This window comes from Strigops habroptila, chromosome 18 (genome assembly GCF_004027225.2).
Source record: "Strigops habroptila isolate Jane chromosome 18, bStrHab1.2.pri, whole genome shotgun sequence".
Classification (NCBI taxonomy): domain Eukaryota; kingdom Metazoa; phylum Chordata; class Aves; order Psittaciformes; family Psittacidae; genus Strigops; species Strigops habroptila.
This window is the reverse complement of record NC_044294.2, coordinates 1112016-1129089: the sequence shown is the minus strand read 5'-3', so window position 1 is coordinate 1129089 and position 17074 is coordinate 1112016. Positions and strand designations below refer to the sequence as shown.

Below are 17074 nucleotides of genomic sequence, written 5' to 3'. Positions count from 1 at the left end.
AACTGAAACCAAGGGGTTTAAAAGGCAGAAACCCCAGACCTGGGTGTTTTCTGAGGCTTCTGACCTGCTTCAGCTCGGGACAGGGTTGGTGACGGGGGAAGGAAATGATTAAAATAGTGGATAACACCCCAAAAAGGTTATGCTCAGTTTGCGCTGTGAGTCTTTCACACAGCTCCTGAAAGGGAAGGCAACGTACATTGATGGTGTGAGCTCTCGGACATCCCGGTCCCCGCAGCACTCTCAATGGGTGCGGAATTCCATCGGGTTTTGCCCTGTGATAGAGCCCGGCTCCTTTCAGACCTCAAATCCCACCGGATCTGCCCCGACCGTCCCCCACGGCCCCGGAATCAAGCTCGTGATAAAAACCATTGTTCCAGCTGGTGGCAGCAAAGCCTAAAGAATCCAGAGCAGCAGCGCCCCTGCCCGCAGCGGGGACCGTGTCCTTGCGGCTTGGGACGGCCCAGGGCAGGGGGAGCCCGTGTTGTCCCGGTGACAAACCTGCTCCTTGTCACACGGGTGACCGGATGCTCCCACCGCATCCCGCTGCGTGTCTTTATCCGTTGGAACCAAGAGGAGGTTTGTGAGGGGAGGGTCAGACCTGGCCGCGGTTTGGAAGAATGGGGGCGATCAGAAGGGCTCCTGCAGGGATTCGCTGCAGCGTCCTCCCCGGAAGGAAAATCAAACCCCGTTTGTTACCTGTGTCACCCCCTTCCCTTTCGGGCTCCTAGTTCATGCTTTAAGAAAACCCAAGCACGGTGCCAGAAGCCACCGGTGCTTCTCAGGAATCAATGGAGACTAATGGAGGACCGGGATGGGAAGACACATTCCCCCTGGCTGGTGGTTTACGGAGGACAGCTCCCGGCTCTCTTGGCCTCTCAGGCTGATCCCAGAGGAGGCAGAGCCACATCCAACCTGGCCTTGAGCACTGCCAGGGATGGGGCAGCCACAGCTTCTCTGGGCACCCTGTGCCAGCGCCTCAGCACCCTCACAGGGAAGAGCTGCTGTGATTTGAGCAATGGAACCCTACAGCAGCCCTGGGATATAACGGGCACAGAGGGAGCAGCCCCTCAAGCCCCCTCCTTGCCCTGGGAGCACAGGGAGCTCACCCCAGGGACAGTGGGGTTGGTTCCAACAGAACACAAAATGACTGGGTTAAACATCAAACCTCATCATAGACAATTAATTCCTTGAAATCCAAAGGCAGAGAATCCCAAATGTCAAACCCCAGCATCAATTCCGCACCGCGCTCCCTGGAGTCCCCAACATCCCTGTGCTCCCCGCAATGCTCCTGCCCTGCTGCAGCCAAGCACCCCAGCGCCTGGGAGTGGTGTATTCCTGCACCCCGCAGGTTCCTCATCACCTACCCACGAGAGGGACGTGGAGCTGTTGGAGCGAGGCCAGAGGAGGCCACGGAGCTGCTGCGAGGGCTGGAGCAGCTCTGCTCTGGAGCCAGGCTGAGAGAGCTGGGCTGGGGCAGCCTGGAGAAGAGAAGGCTCCTGAAGGGGCAACCTTAGAGCAGCTCCAGTGCCTAAAGGGGCTCCAGGAAACCTGGAGAGGGGCTTTGGGCAAGGGCCTGTAGGGACAGGACAAGGGGAATGGCTTTAACCTGCCAGAGGGGAGATTGAGATGAGCTCTGAGGCAGAAGCTCTTCCCTGTGAGGGTGGCAGGGGGTTGGAACTGGATGAGCTTTAAGGTCCCTTCCACCCAATCTACTCTGGGACAACACTCACCAGAACCAGCTGCTATTCAAATAAAAGCCCTGAGGATTCCCCAGAATTCCCCAGGCTGAGGAAGGCTCCTGAGGTCATCCTCATCCTCTCTCTCATTCCAACACAGTCACCTGCATCCAGCTCTCAGTCACTCACACTCGCTCTGTACATCACGTACCAGCATTCACAGGTCAGGATTTCCACCATACCCAAAACATTTATTTCTCCAAAACTATTGCTAATGACAATGGATACATTTTGTTGCCCCAGGATGGATTTAACATTTCCAACACGTTTACTCCTAATACTGTACAATACTGTACCAAAAGGAAAACAAAAAAAGGATGTACCTCCATATTGTACAGAGTTCTATATACAAAGTACAACTTTACACAGTTTAATATATACACCGTATATATATTGGTGTAGAAGACATGAAACAATGGAAACTGTTTTAGCAAGAACATTCCATCCCACCATTAGACAACTGCTAATAAAGCCCAAACCCAACGAGCCCGCGACCGCCGGCCCCAGGGTTCAGACCAACAGAGAAAACACACATTTCTCCACTTTGCCACCCAAATTCCCTACGTTACAGCAGACCCGGGACACCACCACGCTCCTGTGGGACACAGCAGAGGTGGCTTTCAAGATTTGCCCTAGTTTGGCTACATGGAGCTGGGCTTTAAGAACCTGCTGCTCACAAGTATTGCTCCAGCAGTTTGGCACGCTCACGGGTCCATCCCGTTGGACTTCAGCTATTCCAAGTCCAGGACTGGAGAGAAAGGCTGGTGAAGTCCACGTCAGCAGTAAGGTTACTATAGTGCCTTGAAAAGGAAGGGTCCATCTCTTGTTCCCATTGCAAACTGCTAAATATTTACCCTGTATGAAGCTTGGTATATCAAGTATTAGTACAGTAGGGAGCTGCCTCCCTCTCCACCTTCACCTCTTTTTGGCCTATCGTTGAACACCACCACTCTTGTCTCAAACTACGTTATAGGAAGCACAAAATAGAACAGGAAAAAAAATAGACTAAAAAAGAAACCTTGCGTTTTCCAGGTCTTGAATTGCTGTTTTGGCATCTCCGGATCCACCAAAATAAGACTCCTCGAAGCAATCCTGGAAAATAATTCATCTGCCTTCTGGTGGGCACAAGGCAGCGAGTCAAGTAGTTTGATTTTCAAGTACCAGGTTGTCACACACAGACAGAGACAAGCAGAAAGCTGATCCAAAGAGAGGATTCTCTTCCCAAGCGATATGTTAAGCTCAAACCCCAAAGTTCAGTCTAGAGCGCCAGTGAGGACTCGGCCTTTTTCCAGACCTGGAGGCTGGAAGATTCCACAGGGAATGATATTCACCCCAGAGAGAACACTGCTCCCTCCCATGAAGGCCTCCAGTGCTCCCAGTCTGCTAAGGAGACAGATGCCTATAACCACATTGGTGAGATGTTCGCCAAGGCCAGGTGAGCCCACAGAAAGGCTCGTGACCCTAAAAATCTCCAAATAAATCAAGCCCCAGGTTGTTCACCCCATTTTCTGCTCTGTTCAGGCTCCTTAGAGATGGAAGTGCCCAAATGCTTCACTTTCCCTTGTATTCTTCTTTATAAAGCAGTTTTCCTACCTTGCAGCTCACAGACTCATGAGTAAATGGAGTCAGGGCTTGACGCTGCCCAGTGCAGGTACCCCTGACCTGCCCCACTGCAGCAGCCCCACATCCTGAACCCCGAGGGGCAACAGGCAGATTGGGGCTGGACTGGGGCCCAACACCTCGATGTCTTCCCAAGTTGAACAGACAATTTGTCTCAAGGGGTGTTTTCCATCATTACCATTGCCTTACTATTGAGCTGCACCTTGCTGAGAGCATCATCTCCTTTACCTCTTCCCTCAGGATGGATTTCATCCAAGCCCAGGTACACACCTATGGAAAGGAGCTGAAGCGCTAACCAGAGACATTTCTTTCTGTTGAAGAACATCTCCTGAATGAATTTGAGGGTTTGACACACAGAAGAAGAGAAATAAGGCAGCAAACTCCATCTGCAACGACCTCTTTTTGTCTTATAATATTGCTAGAGCTCTTCCAAGCACGGAGGCAAACGGCGAGGTGGGAATCATGACAGATGGAATTTCTTGCCCAGCTCTGAAGGGTTTTGATTCAGTAAATAAATGAGAACTCGGTTATCTTAACCTACTTTTGTGCAAGAACAATCTTGCCTTAAAAATCAACAAAATCAACAAAGAAATCAACAAAAAACTCCCCAAACCCAACACATGAGGTATTCATCACAGGAAACCCAAAGACTCTTTTGGAACAGGTATCAAAATACATACACACACAACGATTTTCTGCTGCTGTCACAGTGCACCCTAATGATTTCATCATTTTCATTGCAACAAGAGAGCCAGTACAGAGAAAGTGAGAGTTTGCTCATGTCCCACTGCTTCGACATGAAGAACAACTTTACAACTGCTAAACCACGAGCCTTTGGATTACCTTGGAGAGGCAGGAATTCAGCAACCGCTGAACCACGCCGCTCAATTCCCGACTCGGGAAAGAAAACATGAAAGGTTCGAGCTTCAGAAACTGTGAAGATTGATCACCTAAAATGGTATTTTATTTTAAAAGTGGTGCTTTGGATTATTTCAATCCAGCATCTGATGAACAAGAATCCTTTGTTCATACAAAGCACTATCAAACAGACAGACATTATTCCAGTTATCAAACACTTCTTGTCTTGATTTTTGACACAAACATTACACAAAAGTCATGAAAGAGAATCTCCATGGAAGAGCTGATATTTCTTCTGAGTATGAAGATATGAAGCAACATTGGTACCTCCCCAAGCAAACCACCGTGTCGTACTTGTCCACCCTACGTTGGTCTCTTCAATGAGATGCCCACTGGCTTTGCAAGGAGCGGCGCCGACGCTTCCAGTTTCTCCTTCCCACCTCTCCTGCAGCAACTGGTTGTAAACCACTTGTGGCAACTGTTCTCCCAGCCTCATATGTTCACAGGGTGAAGCAGACAAGCTCAAAAGTTCCTTTTTTTGTCTTTCATCCTCCCGGGTGTGTGCGTGTGTGAATTTCCTGCTGGTTGGCCAGACCCGGAGCACGTGGAAGAGGAAGGATGATTTCAGCCTGCCGTATTGCTCGCTGCCAAGTGGAAGTGTCAATCACAGTGCACACCAAAATTCCAGTTGAGTTGCTCAAGAGACAGGTTATCCTGCTAAGCACATTCCCCTTGACAGTAGGATTGTCCCCAAGCTGTGGATGCTAGAGATAAGCACAGTAATTCAGATACAGACAGTTGCTGTTACAGTAACCCGAAGTCTTATTTTTTGTTAAATCTCAGTTTCCATTCATACTTCAGACCTCAAAGGTAGCAAAGAGCATCTCCTCCAAATGTGCTGTGCGTGGCTGGACACTTATTCTTAGAAACATGAATGCTAGGCATAAAAATCTAAAGAAAATAAGGCATTACAAATGAGTCGAAGTAAATGTACAGAGAGCCTGCTCTTGACACAGATTAACTTTGGTCATTCGTGACCAAGAAGGAAACAAACCCAAAACCTCCCTACTTAAAAGGAAATGCCAGAAAGTTCTGCCTGAGCAAAAAATTACAAGTTTAATTCTAGTTTTCCCCAAAAGAACAAGTGATTCCTTGGTGGCAGAAGTCCATCAGAACCTGAGAGCAAAGGTCGCTGGTCACACTGTTGGGAATCTTCCCCTGCAGGAGGAACAGGGCATGGTCCAGTGACAGTCACACACGTACCGCGGCGCTTCCCAAGGGGAATGGCTGCTACAGATCAGCTAAGGAGGAATGGGTAATAGTGTTCTCATGGAAATCTTCCCGGTGTTCCCCAATTTGCTTAGTTTAGGGCACAGAGAAAGGCGGTGTTTTTAAAAGCCATCCTCAACATGGATATATAACTTCTGTAGAGGGGGGTGTGCGTGTGGGGACAGACAGGGACAAATAAGCCCCAGCCCATTTCTGAGAGTCACATCCTAAATGAAGCAGAAAAGCACATTTCAGAACCTGCTCTTAGAAATGTGAGTTCTGTTTCTTCTTTTCGGATTCCCAAGTGCTAATGAAAACACCATTGCAGTCACAAGGAAGCCAAGGGTGAGAAACCCACAGATTTCAAAGCAAAATGGGAGAGAAAAACGACTTCTCTTCTCTTGTCCTTGCCTGAATTTATGTGATGAAAACAGGAGATGTGCAGGGTTGTTTTAAATCCCAGAAGAGTTTGGGAAGGAGGTGAACTGAGGGTCAGCCAGAGTCTCCTCTCCTGCAGGACTGTGGGATCTCCTTCACCATTGTAAGTGGCACATGCCTTTTATTTTGTTTCATTAAATAAATGTCAGCATTATGGAAGATTCTCAGTAGAGTACAAAAGAGTCCATGCAGCCTGCTAGAGCCTGAAGCATTTGCTGCCTGCCATATAAATACAAGTCCTAAGCACTCATTCCCACGTCTGAGTCCTACGGAGGCATGCCAGTCTAGCAACGAGCACATAGGGAAGCCACTCGGTAGCCGCATGCTGTCCCATCACTGTCCCCAGCAGCATCTCCTACACCGCTCTATGAGAGCAGAGACCCCTAAAAGCAGTTCACAGTGGTCACAACCACCGACCAAAGCGTTTGCAACCAGGGAGAGGGAGAAGATACAAAGCTTGAGAACTTCTGGGTTGAAGTTTTTACAGTGCTTGTAACAGGGATTTTGGTAAGGATCCATCCTGATGTATGATCAAAACAAGAATGTGTGCGTTAGGAAATGAACTCCCGTCAGAGTACACTGAGTTTCCAAAAGTTAACTTGTTTTTACATTCAGTCTCCCGAGACCACACACCACATCATAGCCTACGGGCTGAAAATTACACTGAAAAACAATAAAGCTGGGTTTAAATATGGGAGAGCAAAGGGCGGGGGAACAGCTAGATTGTCCATAAGCAACAACTGGGCTCTTTCTTATGCTCCTAAACCTCAGGAACATGTTTGTTTATATTTGCACAGACACATATTACGTAGAACTCCACAAAATCTAAGAGTGCTCCAGAGTAAACTCTTTCTTCATGACAAGTGTCAACTAAAGCATGAGGCTGGATGGCCAAGAGCCTTGGCCCTGGGGGGAGCAAACAAACAAAACCAGAGGATGGGATGGACGTCGAGACAGACCCTTAACCACCGTGGCACCAGCGGGCAACGTAATCATAGTAAGAATGCACAAGAAAGGGGCATGTCCAAGCTCCACGTAACCAGTGGCACCAAAACATGCAGTAGACTAAAATCTATCCTATTGTTTCCCTGTGATAAATGAAACACAGAATATAGAAGTCACTACACCAGTATTCAAAACAGGACGCCACTGACTATTCCTTTCGGTGGCCAAACACTTGAACAAGGCATCAACTAGAAACCAAGGTCCAACTCATCACTTTGTGTGTGTTGTTTTTTTCCTCCTCAGCTTCACAGTGACCCGATCCCGGATTTCCGAAGCGCGGCCTGACGGACATCACTGATGCGGGTACATGGGATGAGGTTGTTACCACTTAGTTCCCTCCCAGGAAGCGCTCCCAGCGGTGAGGAGCAGTTCACAACTAACCTTCAGCTGAAGTTCAAAACCAGGAGTTAAATAGGAAGTTTCATGTCTTTTAACAGAGTCTCTTCATCTGAAACGACACAGTTGTATCCATGGAGCAGCAGCGGGGAGTTCCTCAGACAGTACACGACTTGTCAGCAGGCTGCTGAGGCGCGGAGGAGGCAACGCCGGGGCTCGTGGCGTTTGTTTTAGGGAACACCGTGGGCTTGGGCCGCGTGGCCGGAGGTTTCACCTGCGTGGCCATCTTCACTGACTTCACGGGCCGGAAGGTGCAGGGGATGTCGCCGGCGGTGCTGGCGCTGCGCTGGAAAGCTGGTTCAGTGTCCTTGAGGATCTGAGTGTGCAGAGGGCTGGAAGGTTCCGAGGTGGGGGCCACCACTGGAGATGTTTTCAAAGGCTCCAGGGTGTCGAGGACAACATCTGGTGTGTGCTTTACGCTGCTTTGCCGCTCCAGCTCCCGCAGCTCGTTCAGAGCAGAGTTCATAGTAGCTTCAATATCCTGCAAACACAAAAGAGGAACTGAGTGAGGACCAGAACCCAGACACGTAAATACAGAGATAAGAGTCAGTCTTTGAGAACAACGTGTTTGTTTTCAGCCTGTAAACACCAACGCTCCAACCAAGTGGTAGGTCAAGGACCTTTAGGTGTCAAAGTGAAACCCTCGCCAAACTACACAGCATTACACACTGAAGCCAGTGAGCAGTAATATTTTCCATATCAGGGAGCAAAGCCATTGCTAGCACTGTCTCAATGCTAACTGGGTCCTTTACTGGCCCTGGTGCTCCTTGGACTTCAAAGACAATCCCAAAACACAACAACAAACAGAAAAACACCGGATTCAAAGTATGAGGATCCATTCTTGTACTTTTTTTGGCACAGGAGATTCAGGAGAGTAAATTCTTGAAGCTTGACGATTTTGACACTGACTAATGGGCCACACACCAACTGCTGAAAGCCTTGCGTGCTCGTGCTGGCTTTCCTGCTGTCCAAGTTGTCTTCCCTTCCCAGAAAGGTACTACCCAGGACTCAACATTTTAATGCTTTAGAAAACACAGAAGATATCAGATGCGTACACAGAAATTGGAAGTGTACAAAAAACATGTGAATGAGGCCCTTAGTGACATGGTTCAGTGGTGGCCTTGGCAGTGCTGAGGTACAGGTTGGTCTTGATGATCTTAAAAGGTCTTTTCCAACCTGGTTGATTTGATGATACTGCAGTTGGCACTTGTTCCTCTTATAAGGTATTATAGTTATTAACAAATAAATATAAGCAGATAAATTAAGGAGATAGACTTGATAAGGAGATGTCCCTGATAAGAACAACTTAAGGAGATAGACTTGAGGCCTGGCTGTAGCAGGACCTATGCGTTGGCTCCAGCCTGCGCGCTGAGCTCACCGGAGCTCCGCATCCACTGGAGAGCAGAAGAGCTCAGCCTGGCTGTGACTCACGGTTTGGCTGCAGCTTTGGAGCTTCCTCAGAGGTTTTTCAGGGGGTGGGGAAGGTAAATCAGTGAAGGAATGGTGGAAGAAGCCAGAGACAGTAATCTGAAACCCCGAGTCTATCTTGAGGCCAGGCAGATTTTACTTATGAAGTTAGGGAAAACATGTAAAATGCACGATGATGATGAGTTGGTGATTGAACAGATAGTACAGGGCAAAGAGAAACACTCCTTTAACACAGCCTTCTCCCCTCCTTTCTTTCCTCCCCCTCTTCTTTTCTCTCTTTCCCCCCTCCTCTTTCCTCTTTCTTCCCCCTCCTCTTTTCTTTCTCTCCCCACACTCTTCTCCAGTAAGAACAATGGAGTTCAGGTTCTGGCAGGAAGAGGAGACCAAACAATTTCAGTTAGAGCTTAATTGAAAAAACAAAGAAATTGATTTATGTCAACCAAAGCCTTGGAAGGACAATGAAAGATGAAAACAAGAACCTTATAATTCCGCTGTAACAAATGGGCTAAAGATATTAACCCAGCAAAACACAACTTCCCATCAGAATATGGATCAGGTTTTTATTTGGATCTTATTTAGTACTTGGCGTTGCTGTTTTGTCAATAAAAATTAAGTTTAATTTTCACATCTCTTCCCCCAGCTCCTTAGAAACCTCCCGACTCCTGAACCAGGCGGAGAAGCCGGGTCTCCCAGGGCTTTGTAATCTGAGAGCCAAACATTCCTTGGCTTTAGATAGATCCATCGCATACTGAAAACAGTTGGTACAGGCAACACGCGTGTGCAGGCACATCTAACAGCTTGGACTGGCAGAAAGGGAAGGTCCTTCATGGGAGAAGGAACTTTGTGCTGTTAACATCATTCACGCCGTCAGTAGCTGTCACTTGTTCAAATCAAAGCCTGACTTTCAACTGTTTTCTGTTCCACTTGTGAAACCACAGATGCAGGGACACAGAGATGCCGCTGGCGTTTGTGTCAAGGGCAGTCACTGCTGCGGCACCATGTGGTCCCAGGCGCAGGGACAGAGAGATCTTGTGTGCAGAGATGCAGAGCACAAGCACAGAGACAGAGCATCTGAATAAACCCATCTGTGTCAAAACTAGCGGAGACTAAGGAAAACAGTAAGAATCCCTTTCCCTCAAAGCCACACAGAGGGAATACGAGTAACTTTCATAGAACCATCGAATGGTTTGGGTTGGAAGGGACCTTAAAGCTCATCCAGTTCCAAGCCCCTGCCCCTTCCACTAGAGCAGGTTGCTCCAAGCCCCTGTGTCCAACCTGGCCTTGAACACTGCCAGGGATGGGGCAGCCACAGCTTCTCACCCTCACAGGGAAGAACTTCTGCCTCAGAGCTCATCTCAGTCTCCCCTCTGGCAGGTTAAAGCCATTCCCCTTGGCCTGTCCCTACAGGCCCTTGTCCAAAGCCCCTCTCCAGGTTTCCTGGAGCCCCTTTAGGCACTGGAGCTGCTCTAAGGTCTCCCCTTCAGGAGCCTTCTCTTCTCCAGGCTGCCCCAGCCCAGCTCTCTCAGCCTGGCTCCAGAGCAGAGCTGCTCCAGCCCTCGCAGCAGCTCCGTGGCCTCCTCTGGACTTGCTCCAACAGCTCCACGTCCCTCTTGTGTTGAGGCCCCGGAGCTGGACACAGCTGATTTTCCTTGTTACCTGGTCAGGGTATGGAGCCAGTCCCACAGGCAGAGCTCTGCTAAGCCTGAGCACAGCTGCACAAGCATCAGTAGTAGCCTGCCCTTGTTTCAAGGCACTTGTCTAAAGAAATAACTAATGAAAACTAGCAGTATCATGTTCAAAGTTGGTTTCCAATCATGCAGTGAACCCTGTAAGCGTATAAAGATGCCCTGTACAACTCAGCAGCCTGCTTTTATTTTGACTGTACTACTCCACATGCTTCCAATGTCTAACCACAGGCAAGTCTGCACAGCTGACAGGAGACTGTTAAATTGACACCAAATACTTTACTTTTCTCACATCCTGAAATCATGATAGTTTAATTTTTTGCTGACAGCTTTGAAATACGTGTAACTTTCTGAACTGGACATTTTGATTGCTGAAACTAAATTCTGAATCATGAACAGCACCAAGTTGTTTATGGAGGAAGGACCTGAGTGTTTATCTTTGCTCATGAAAGCAGCCTCAGTGACTTAGAGAAAGTGAGCTTGAAACACTAGCCTCAAGCTGTGCAGTAAGTTAACACTGCATTGAGAGAAGGGAAGGGATAAGAGATCATATCAGACTCGCATTAAAATGTCTCATTGTATCCAACATCCTCCAAGTTTCCAAAGCAAATTTAAGGCGCAGCACTCCATTTACCTGTGCAATAACTTCAGGGTCCATGGGCCGATGGTTGTTGAAGCTCTTGGACCTCCCTGCTGTCACAGTTTTCCGGATCTGGGGGCTGTCTATCCTGTTCTTCAGAGACGAGTGGCGGCTGATAGAATTGAGGCTGCCGTGGCCACTGATGGAGCATTTATCTGGAACCTCCTTGGGAAGACTTTGGCTCATAATGGGCTGAGATGAGGGTCTGGAACTGGCTATGGCTCCTGGGGAGGCTGGTTCTGCCATTGAACTACCTAGTCCATGGCTGTCACTTTGACGGAAGGCTCTTCTGATGCTGCCTGACTCTGGTTTCTTTCTTTGCCTTCAGTCACAAAAGCAAAACAAATCAATACAAGCAGGTACACATAACGGGCTGTCATTTGAAGATATCCCCCCAAAACAACACAGAGGACAATGGGAAGAGACATGGCGATGCCCAGATTACAAATACACCCAAGATTTTAAGAGTCATTGTGAAAACAGTAAAATCATTCCAGTTTAACACTTCTAACAAGAAGACTGAGTTTCTGGCAGCTGTGCACATTCATAACAAAAACGGAGAACTCGGATGGAATTAACTTGGTCAAGAGGAAAAGGATTTATATTTGAACAAAAAAAAAAACCCTCTGTGCCATCAACAGGTTTTGATGATGTGTTTTTATTACATTAGAAGAGCAGAGCTACAATCTTTGACTGGAGGACACAGTATAAGTCTACTAAGCTCCTGGCCCAAGGCATCAAGTTGTTATTTTCAGAGATTGGCAAGCAAAGAACCCCTTAGTTTGGGGTTAATGACAATTTCCAGTATTTGCTGGTGGTAATAGATGTTTCTTTTTCATTGCTTTAGCAGCACCACAAGGCATTATCTGTGTAGGGCTACAGATATACCAAAACATGATGTCAAATGGATGAGCTGGTCCAAACAATTTAGTTTCTATCCCAGCACCATGCGGTCTGACAGCACGATTCCACTCAAATCCTATGAAGGCCAATGCAGCAGAATACTTTATGCCATAGGTCTGAAGCTTGGCATCCATTATACAGGGAAGGATCCATTTATGTATAGCACCAGCCCCATGAGTAACTGCAAGAAAGTGTTAACTCCAGTAGGATTTTGGCATCCAAATAATAATTCAGTGGGTGGCACAACTGTCATTGCGAAACCATCTGATTTAATTTTGCTCAAGTCTGTTCACACATAGGTCAGAAGATTCATTCCTAAAGAAAAAACAACAAAATGAGTCTTATGCTACTATTGCTAAATATCAGTTTCCCTAGGAAAGGGAAAAAATACCGGAGTGGACATTACCCAGGCTGCTTAAAGACACTATATACAACGCTACCAAAACCAGCAGATGCTGAAGCTCCAGCACAGGTCTGTTCCTTATACAGACTTCAGTGGCTCAGACAATAAACACCATAAAAGAAAGCCCAGATCCCAAGCTGATGCAGATTAACAGAGCTTCATAGATACCAGTGGAGCTCTGCTGACGCCCATAAACTAAGGACCAGGCTCTGTGTAGGACATGAGCAGGTCCAAACCTTTAAAAAGGATTCGTTTCTGTTAATGCCTTGATAGACTACATTCTGTTAAATTAACTGAAGGTTTAAAATATCCACTCCCATCAAACTGTAATTTCATATTAATATCTTCACTGCACAATAGAGAGAGGTGGGGTTTTTTTAATACTAAGGAAACAATCAAAGAGATAAGGGGGATAAGTCTGGTCTAGAATAAATCAATAACAGAACAAGGAATTTATTCTGTTACTAGCTTAATTACACAGGGCTTTTATTATGTTGAATGCTGGCTAAAGTAACAAATTCTGGTTGAGAAGGTAAAGTTAGAGCAACAGGGAGCGTGTGGTTGCACTGCAAGCATATGGTTAGTAACCTAAGGTGAGAAGTGCCGGAGAAACAAAGAACGTTAGAGGCAATGCCAGATGGTGGGACTGAAGCTATGTCATTTAGCACGGAATGTGACATCAGTTTCTGAAGGACTTGTCCCCCACCCCATAAACCAAAGCATGTTAACTGTAAATGAGACATTACAAATCACAGCACAGAACGACGAATGGGAACACATGATTACAAGGACTCATTCCGCTATTCCCCTCCCTTGCTCTGTGTGCTTAGCTTAGAAAATAGGACATATTTGGGCAAAAGGGAACAGATGGCACCTTCGAGAGAGGGAGGAGAAGCCAGTGGGATTTTAAATGAGCATTGGCCACGCTGATGACACACAGAGAGGGGACAGCAAAATGTGAGCAAGTTAGAAGAGGGGGAAGCAGAGAGAAATGGTGGCAGCGCTCATTAGTTAACCTTTTCCAGGGATGGAAGTATTTCCCTGGACTCATCACCAAGATGTGTACAGTTAAGGGTAATAATGCAAGGCTGTTCTTACTTGTTGATGTTTGCAAGGTAAATATCTGCGACGTGACCCCCACTTGGGCAACTGGCACCAGCTCGAGCCGTCACTTTTTCTTCCGGTGGCTCAGAGTTTATTTCTATCTCAGACTTCGGACTGGATCTTTCAGAGGCACCATCCTCACTAGGAAGGAGGAGGGAAGGAAATCACAACCCAAACAGGACCAAGAGCAGCGATTTGCAAGTACAGCACCGCGTATTTCTGTGAGCATACATACAGGACAACAGCACTGTGCTAGCATCGTTCTCTTAAGAGTTATTATTTGTCTTTCAAATGAGAGAGCCTGATTTCTGATGGGCTTTCAAGGGTAACATACGTGTCTTGAACGACGATATACTGATGAGGAATAAGGCCGTCAATTCCATTGTGGCGTCCCTCCCACCAGTCATCTGAGGCCCGCTGATAGAGTAAGAGAGAAGCTCCTTTCTTAAAGGACAGCTCTCGTGCAGTCCTGCCAATGTAGTCGAACTTCGCTATCGCTTCTATGGGCTCACACTCTAGGAGATAGAAGGGAATAAACAACAATTCACTAAACACTTGGGCTCAGGTAAGTAGTCAACAGTTTAAACCTACCATAAAACAGCTTCTGATGAGAGCATGGAAGAGGATAAAGTGTTGCTTCTTAAGGCAGCAGAGGGTTGAAGCAGCAAGATTCAGAGGGGAACCCCTATAACAGGAGGATGCTGCCATTTCAGCATCTGCCTGTTCTCTGTGAGACGAACACATTCCCACTTCCCAAGTCATAAATCACTTTTAGCTATTGAAGTGTACCAGGATGGAAGTGGCAACGGCAAAATTAGTATCCCAATAAAATAAAATACCAAAGCTGAGGAGCAAGCAGGTATGTTCCAGACAAAAACCTGCCTGTGCTATGCTTTCTTCAAGGCAGCTAAGCTTAACCTCCTGGGCAGGCAGGAGTTGTTATTAGCATTTAGGGAGGGAAACATCCTCTCATTCCAAGCTGCTTTAGAAATAAAGCATCCATTCAGAAGGAAGTTTCTGCTGCCTGTGAGGTTCACCTGACCCAGGAGACCGGATTCAGGCTCTGTGGGAGGCTGTGCTATTCATCCAGCTGTCATGGAAGCTAAGGAAAACATGCAGTGCCTCCCCAGCCGAGGGCTGGGCAGCCTTAGGAGAGCAAGCTGCTCCCCCAGCACCATACCGTGCCCAGCACCACTGTGCTGGGAGCTGCTTACCCTGCTCCGAATCCGACCGCTCCTGGAATCTGAACTACAGCCATGCTGTGTCCGCAACCAGCCACTAATCTGGGTCCCTGCAGGACTCTGCTATTATACAGAGGGACAATGGGGGCATTTAGACACTCAGGAAAATCAATATGAAATTCATGTGGATTATTTTTAAGGCTTAGAAAAATCTGCCATTGGTTCAGTCCAAATATACATTAAGGCAGCTCCCGATTCTAGGTAGGAATGAGGGGAATGGAGATGAGCTCAAGCACACAGCCCCAGCAGACTTCAGCCTCTAATTACTTTAAAGGAGCTTTAACACAGCTGAGGAGTCCATGGAGATTGAGTTCTTCCCTGGAGAAAGAGATTTGTGGTTGCTCTTCCTGGACAAGGAAAGAAACTATTTCATACTGAGATCTCCTCTGCATCACGGGAAGCTTCTGCAGTGCAAGAGCCAGGCAGAAGGACTGAAAGGACAAACATGAGCCACAGCTTTTACAACTGGGAGAGCATACACTCCAGAATTACACCTCCAAGGCTGCCCATAGGCTGGCAAGGTAGTAACTGGGCTTGAGGAACTAGTGTAAATCCATCCATCACTAATCCAGACAGCCCAGAATTCAAATCACACATTTAGGCAAGCCCGTGGTCAGCCTCACACGAACCCTGTTATCAGCCCTCAGCAACCAGAGAGAGATTTGCAGAGGTGAGAAGAGCCTGGCCCATGGTTGCAGCCTGCAACAGGCACCTCGCTCCAGGCTCCCCAAAGCACATGGTTATCTGGGTTTGGCTCCTTCGTTCCTGTTTTGCCTCTGGAGACAGCTCCTTCCTAACGCTAAGGAAAAGCTAACGCTGGGTTTTGGTGTCCCCTCCATTCACGAAGGGGATGGGACATGGTAAATTCCATCTGTTTCATTAAGAAGTGTTTATTGTTCCAGATGAGTGCAGCACTCAGGTTTCTTATGTTTCCAATTTGCTTTTTAGGACTTTGGCTTTCATCCAGAGAAGTGATTTTAGCCTCTAATTTCCAGTAGCTTTTTCCTACTACACTTATGCTCAGAGAGAAGAGAGCTGTGTGAATGAAGAGCAATAAGGCTAAGCCAAACAATCATCCCTGCCAGTCGGACAGCCTGCACAGGAAAGCAGCAGCTTCAAATCTTTCCACTCATCCACATAATTTAACAAACATACGACCTGCTTGTCTTGGAGCATTTCTGACCTCTTACGCCTGTCTCAAACCAGAGTGTCCACTCACTGGAGGCTGGTGGAGAACAGCACTGGTGCTCTGCAAAACACAACCTCTCCCCCCACCCCAAAACCAATGAAGGTGGCTGGGAGGGCAGATTTACTTTAGGAGGACTAATGCCAGCCTCACAAAAGAGCTAAAGGAGCAAGTGCTTCACATCTAAAGACTGAAGGAGTGAGAAAAACCAAACAACATCCATCCCACCAAGCGCTGGAGTTGTATGCTGCACTTCTGAGAAGTATGCCCGAGGGGTGACAATGCACAGCTCAGTTAGAAGGATGTGATACTCCTTTAGCCAGCCATTGCTCTGCTCCCTCAAACAGATAGAGGCCCCTCCTCTGCTTCAGTGCCAAACGCTCCTTCCCAAATGCTTCCTATGGAATATTCCATGTAGGTTGCAATACGCCTCCAAATTTTACCTTGCTCAGGGCCCCCACGCAATGTAGATCCAGAGGCTGCAAAACTGTGTCCTTCTCTCATCTCTAACTGCTCATTTTGTCATCGTTGTACCCTTTTAGCCACAGAATTGATCTAAAAATCCCATCAGAGACAATGCAAGTGCACAGCACGGTCTACACCAGCCTGCAGGCTTTAGTCCTGGGCTTTACAGTGCAGGATGAGTTAGCTTTTCCATCATTAGAGCAATGAAATTGCCCTTTCTTCAGGTACAAACTCACAAACGACATGTTCTCATGGATTTTTAAGAAGCTAAAACCTTTCAGGAAGAATACTATTCAAGACAGACAATGAACTCCTGTTTCATTCCTGTACGCTTTGTGTTTCCTTCCAAAGACCTTCGTGAGGAGTTGCTGTGACAGTGCTTGACCCTACTGAGAGAGAATGGATTTTCCAGCATTGCTAAGCACTGCTCACCATCCTTTACTTTGTTACTGCTGTGTGAACACCACGAAGCCAGCAGGAGGCACAGGGATGCCATGGGCAAGGGTTGTTAGGCAACTGCTGGAGCAAAGAGAGCAGAAAGCAGCACAGACCATGGTAGGGCTATTGAATAAATTCCTACAGGCCAGCTCAAAAAGGACACCACCTAATTTTAAGGGAATGCTCCCTGCTTCCCACCTTTACAACTGAGGCCATCACAAGTAAAACTGCCACAGAACTTACTCTGACAACTGCAGGG

The 17074-nt window shown here is 47.4% G+C and overlaps 1 protein-coding gene across 4 annotated transcripts in view; it reads right to left on the bottom strand.

Moving 5' to 3' along the window:
• Positions 1-1900: 1900 nt before the first annotated feature.
• The window catches only part of SRGAP2 (SLIT-ROBO Rho GTPase activating protein 2), a 98996-nt gene continuing 83822 nt past the window's right edge, over positions 1901-17074 (bottom strand). For 2 of the 4 annotated variants that reach the window (XM_030473430.1, XM_030473429.1), the window contains exons 20-23: positions 13820-14000; positions 13480-13626; positions 11070-11397; positions 2106-7803 (exon numbers count right to left, since the gene is read on the bottom strand). In XM_030473430.1, the coding sequence (XP_030329290.1) occupies positions 7420-7803; positions 11070-11397; positions 13480-13626; positions 13820-14000 (1040 nt within the window). In that variant the 3' untranslated portion in view covers positions 2106-7419. Of the gene's footprint in view, positions 7804-11069; positions 11398-11711; positions 12294-13479; positions 13627-13819; positions 14001-17074 lie in introns of those variants that run through there. The other 2 variants (XM_030473428.1, XM_030473431.1) reach the window with 2 other exon arrangements.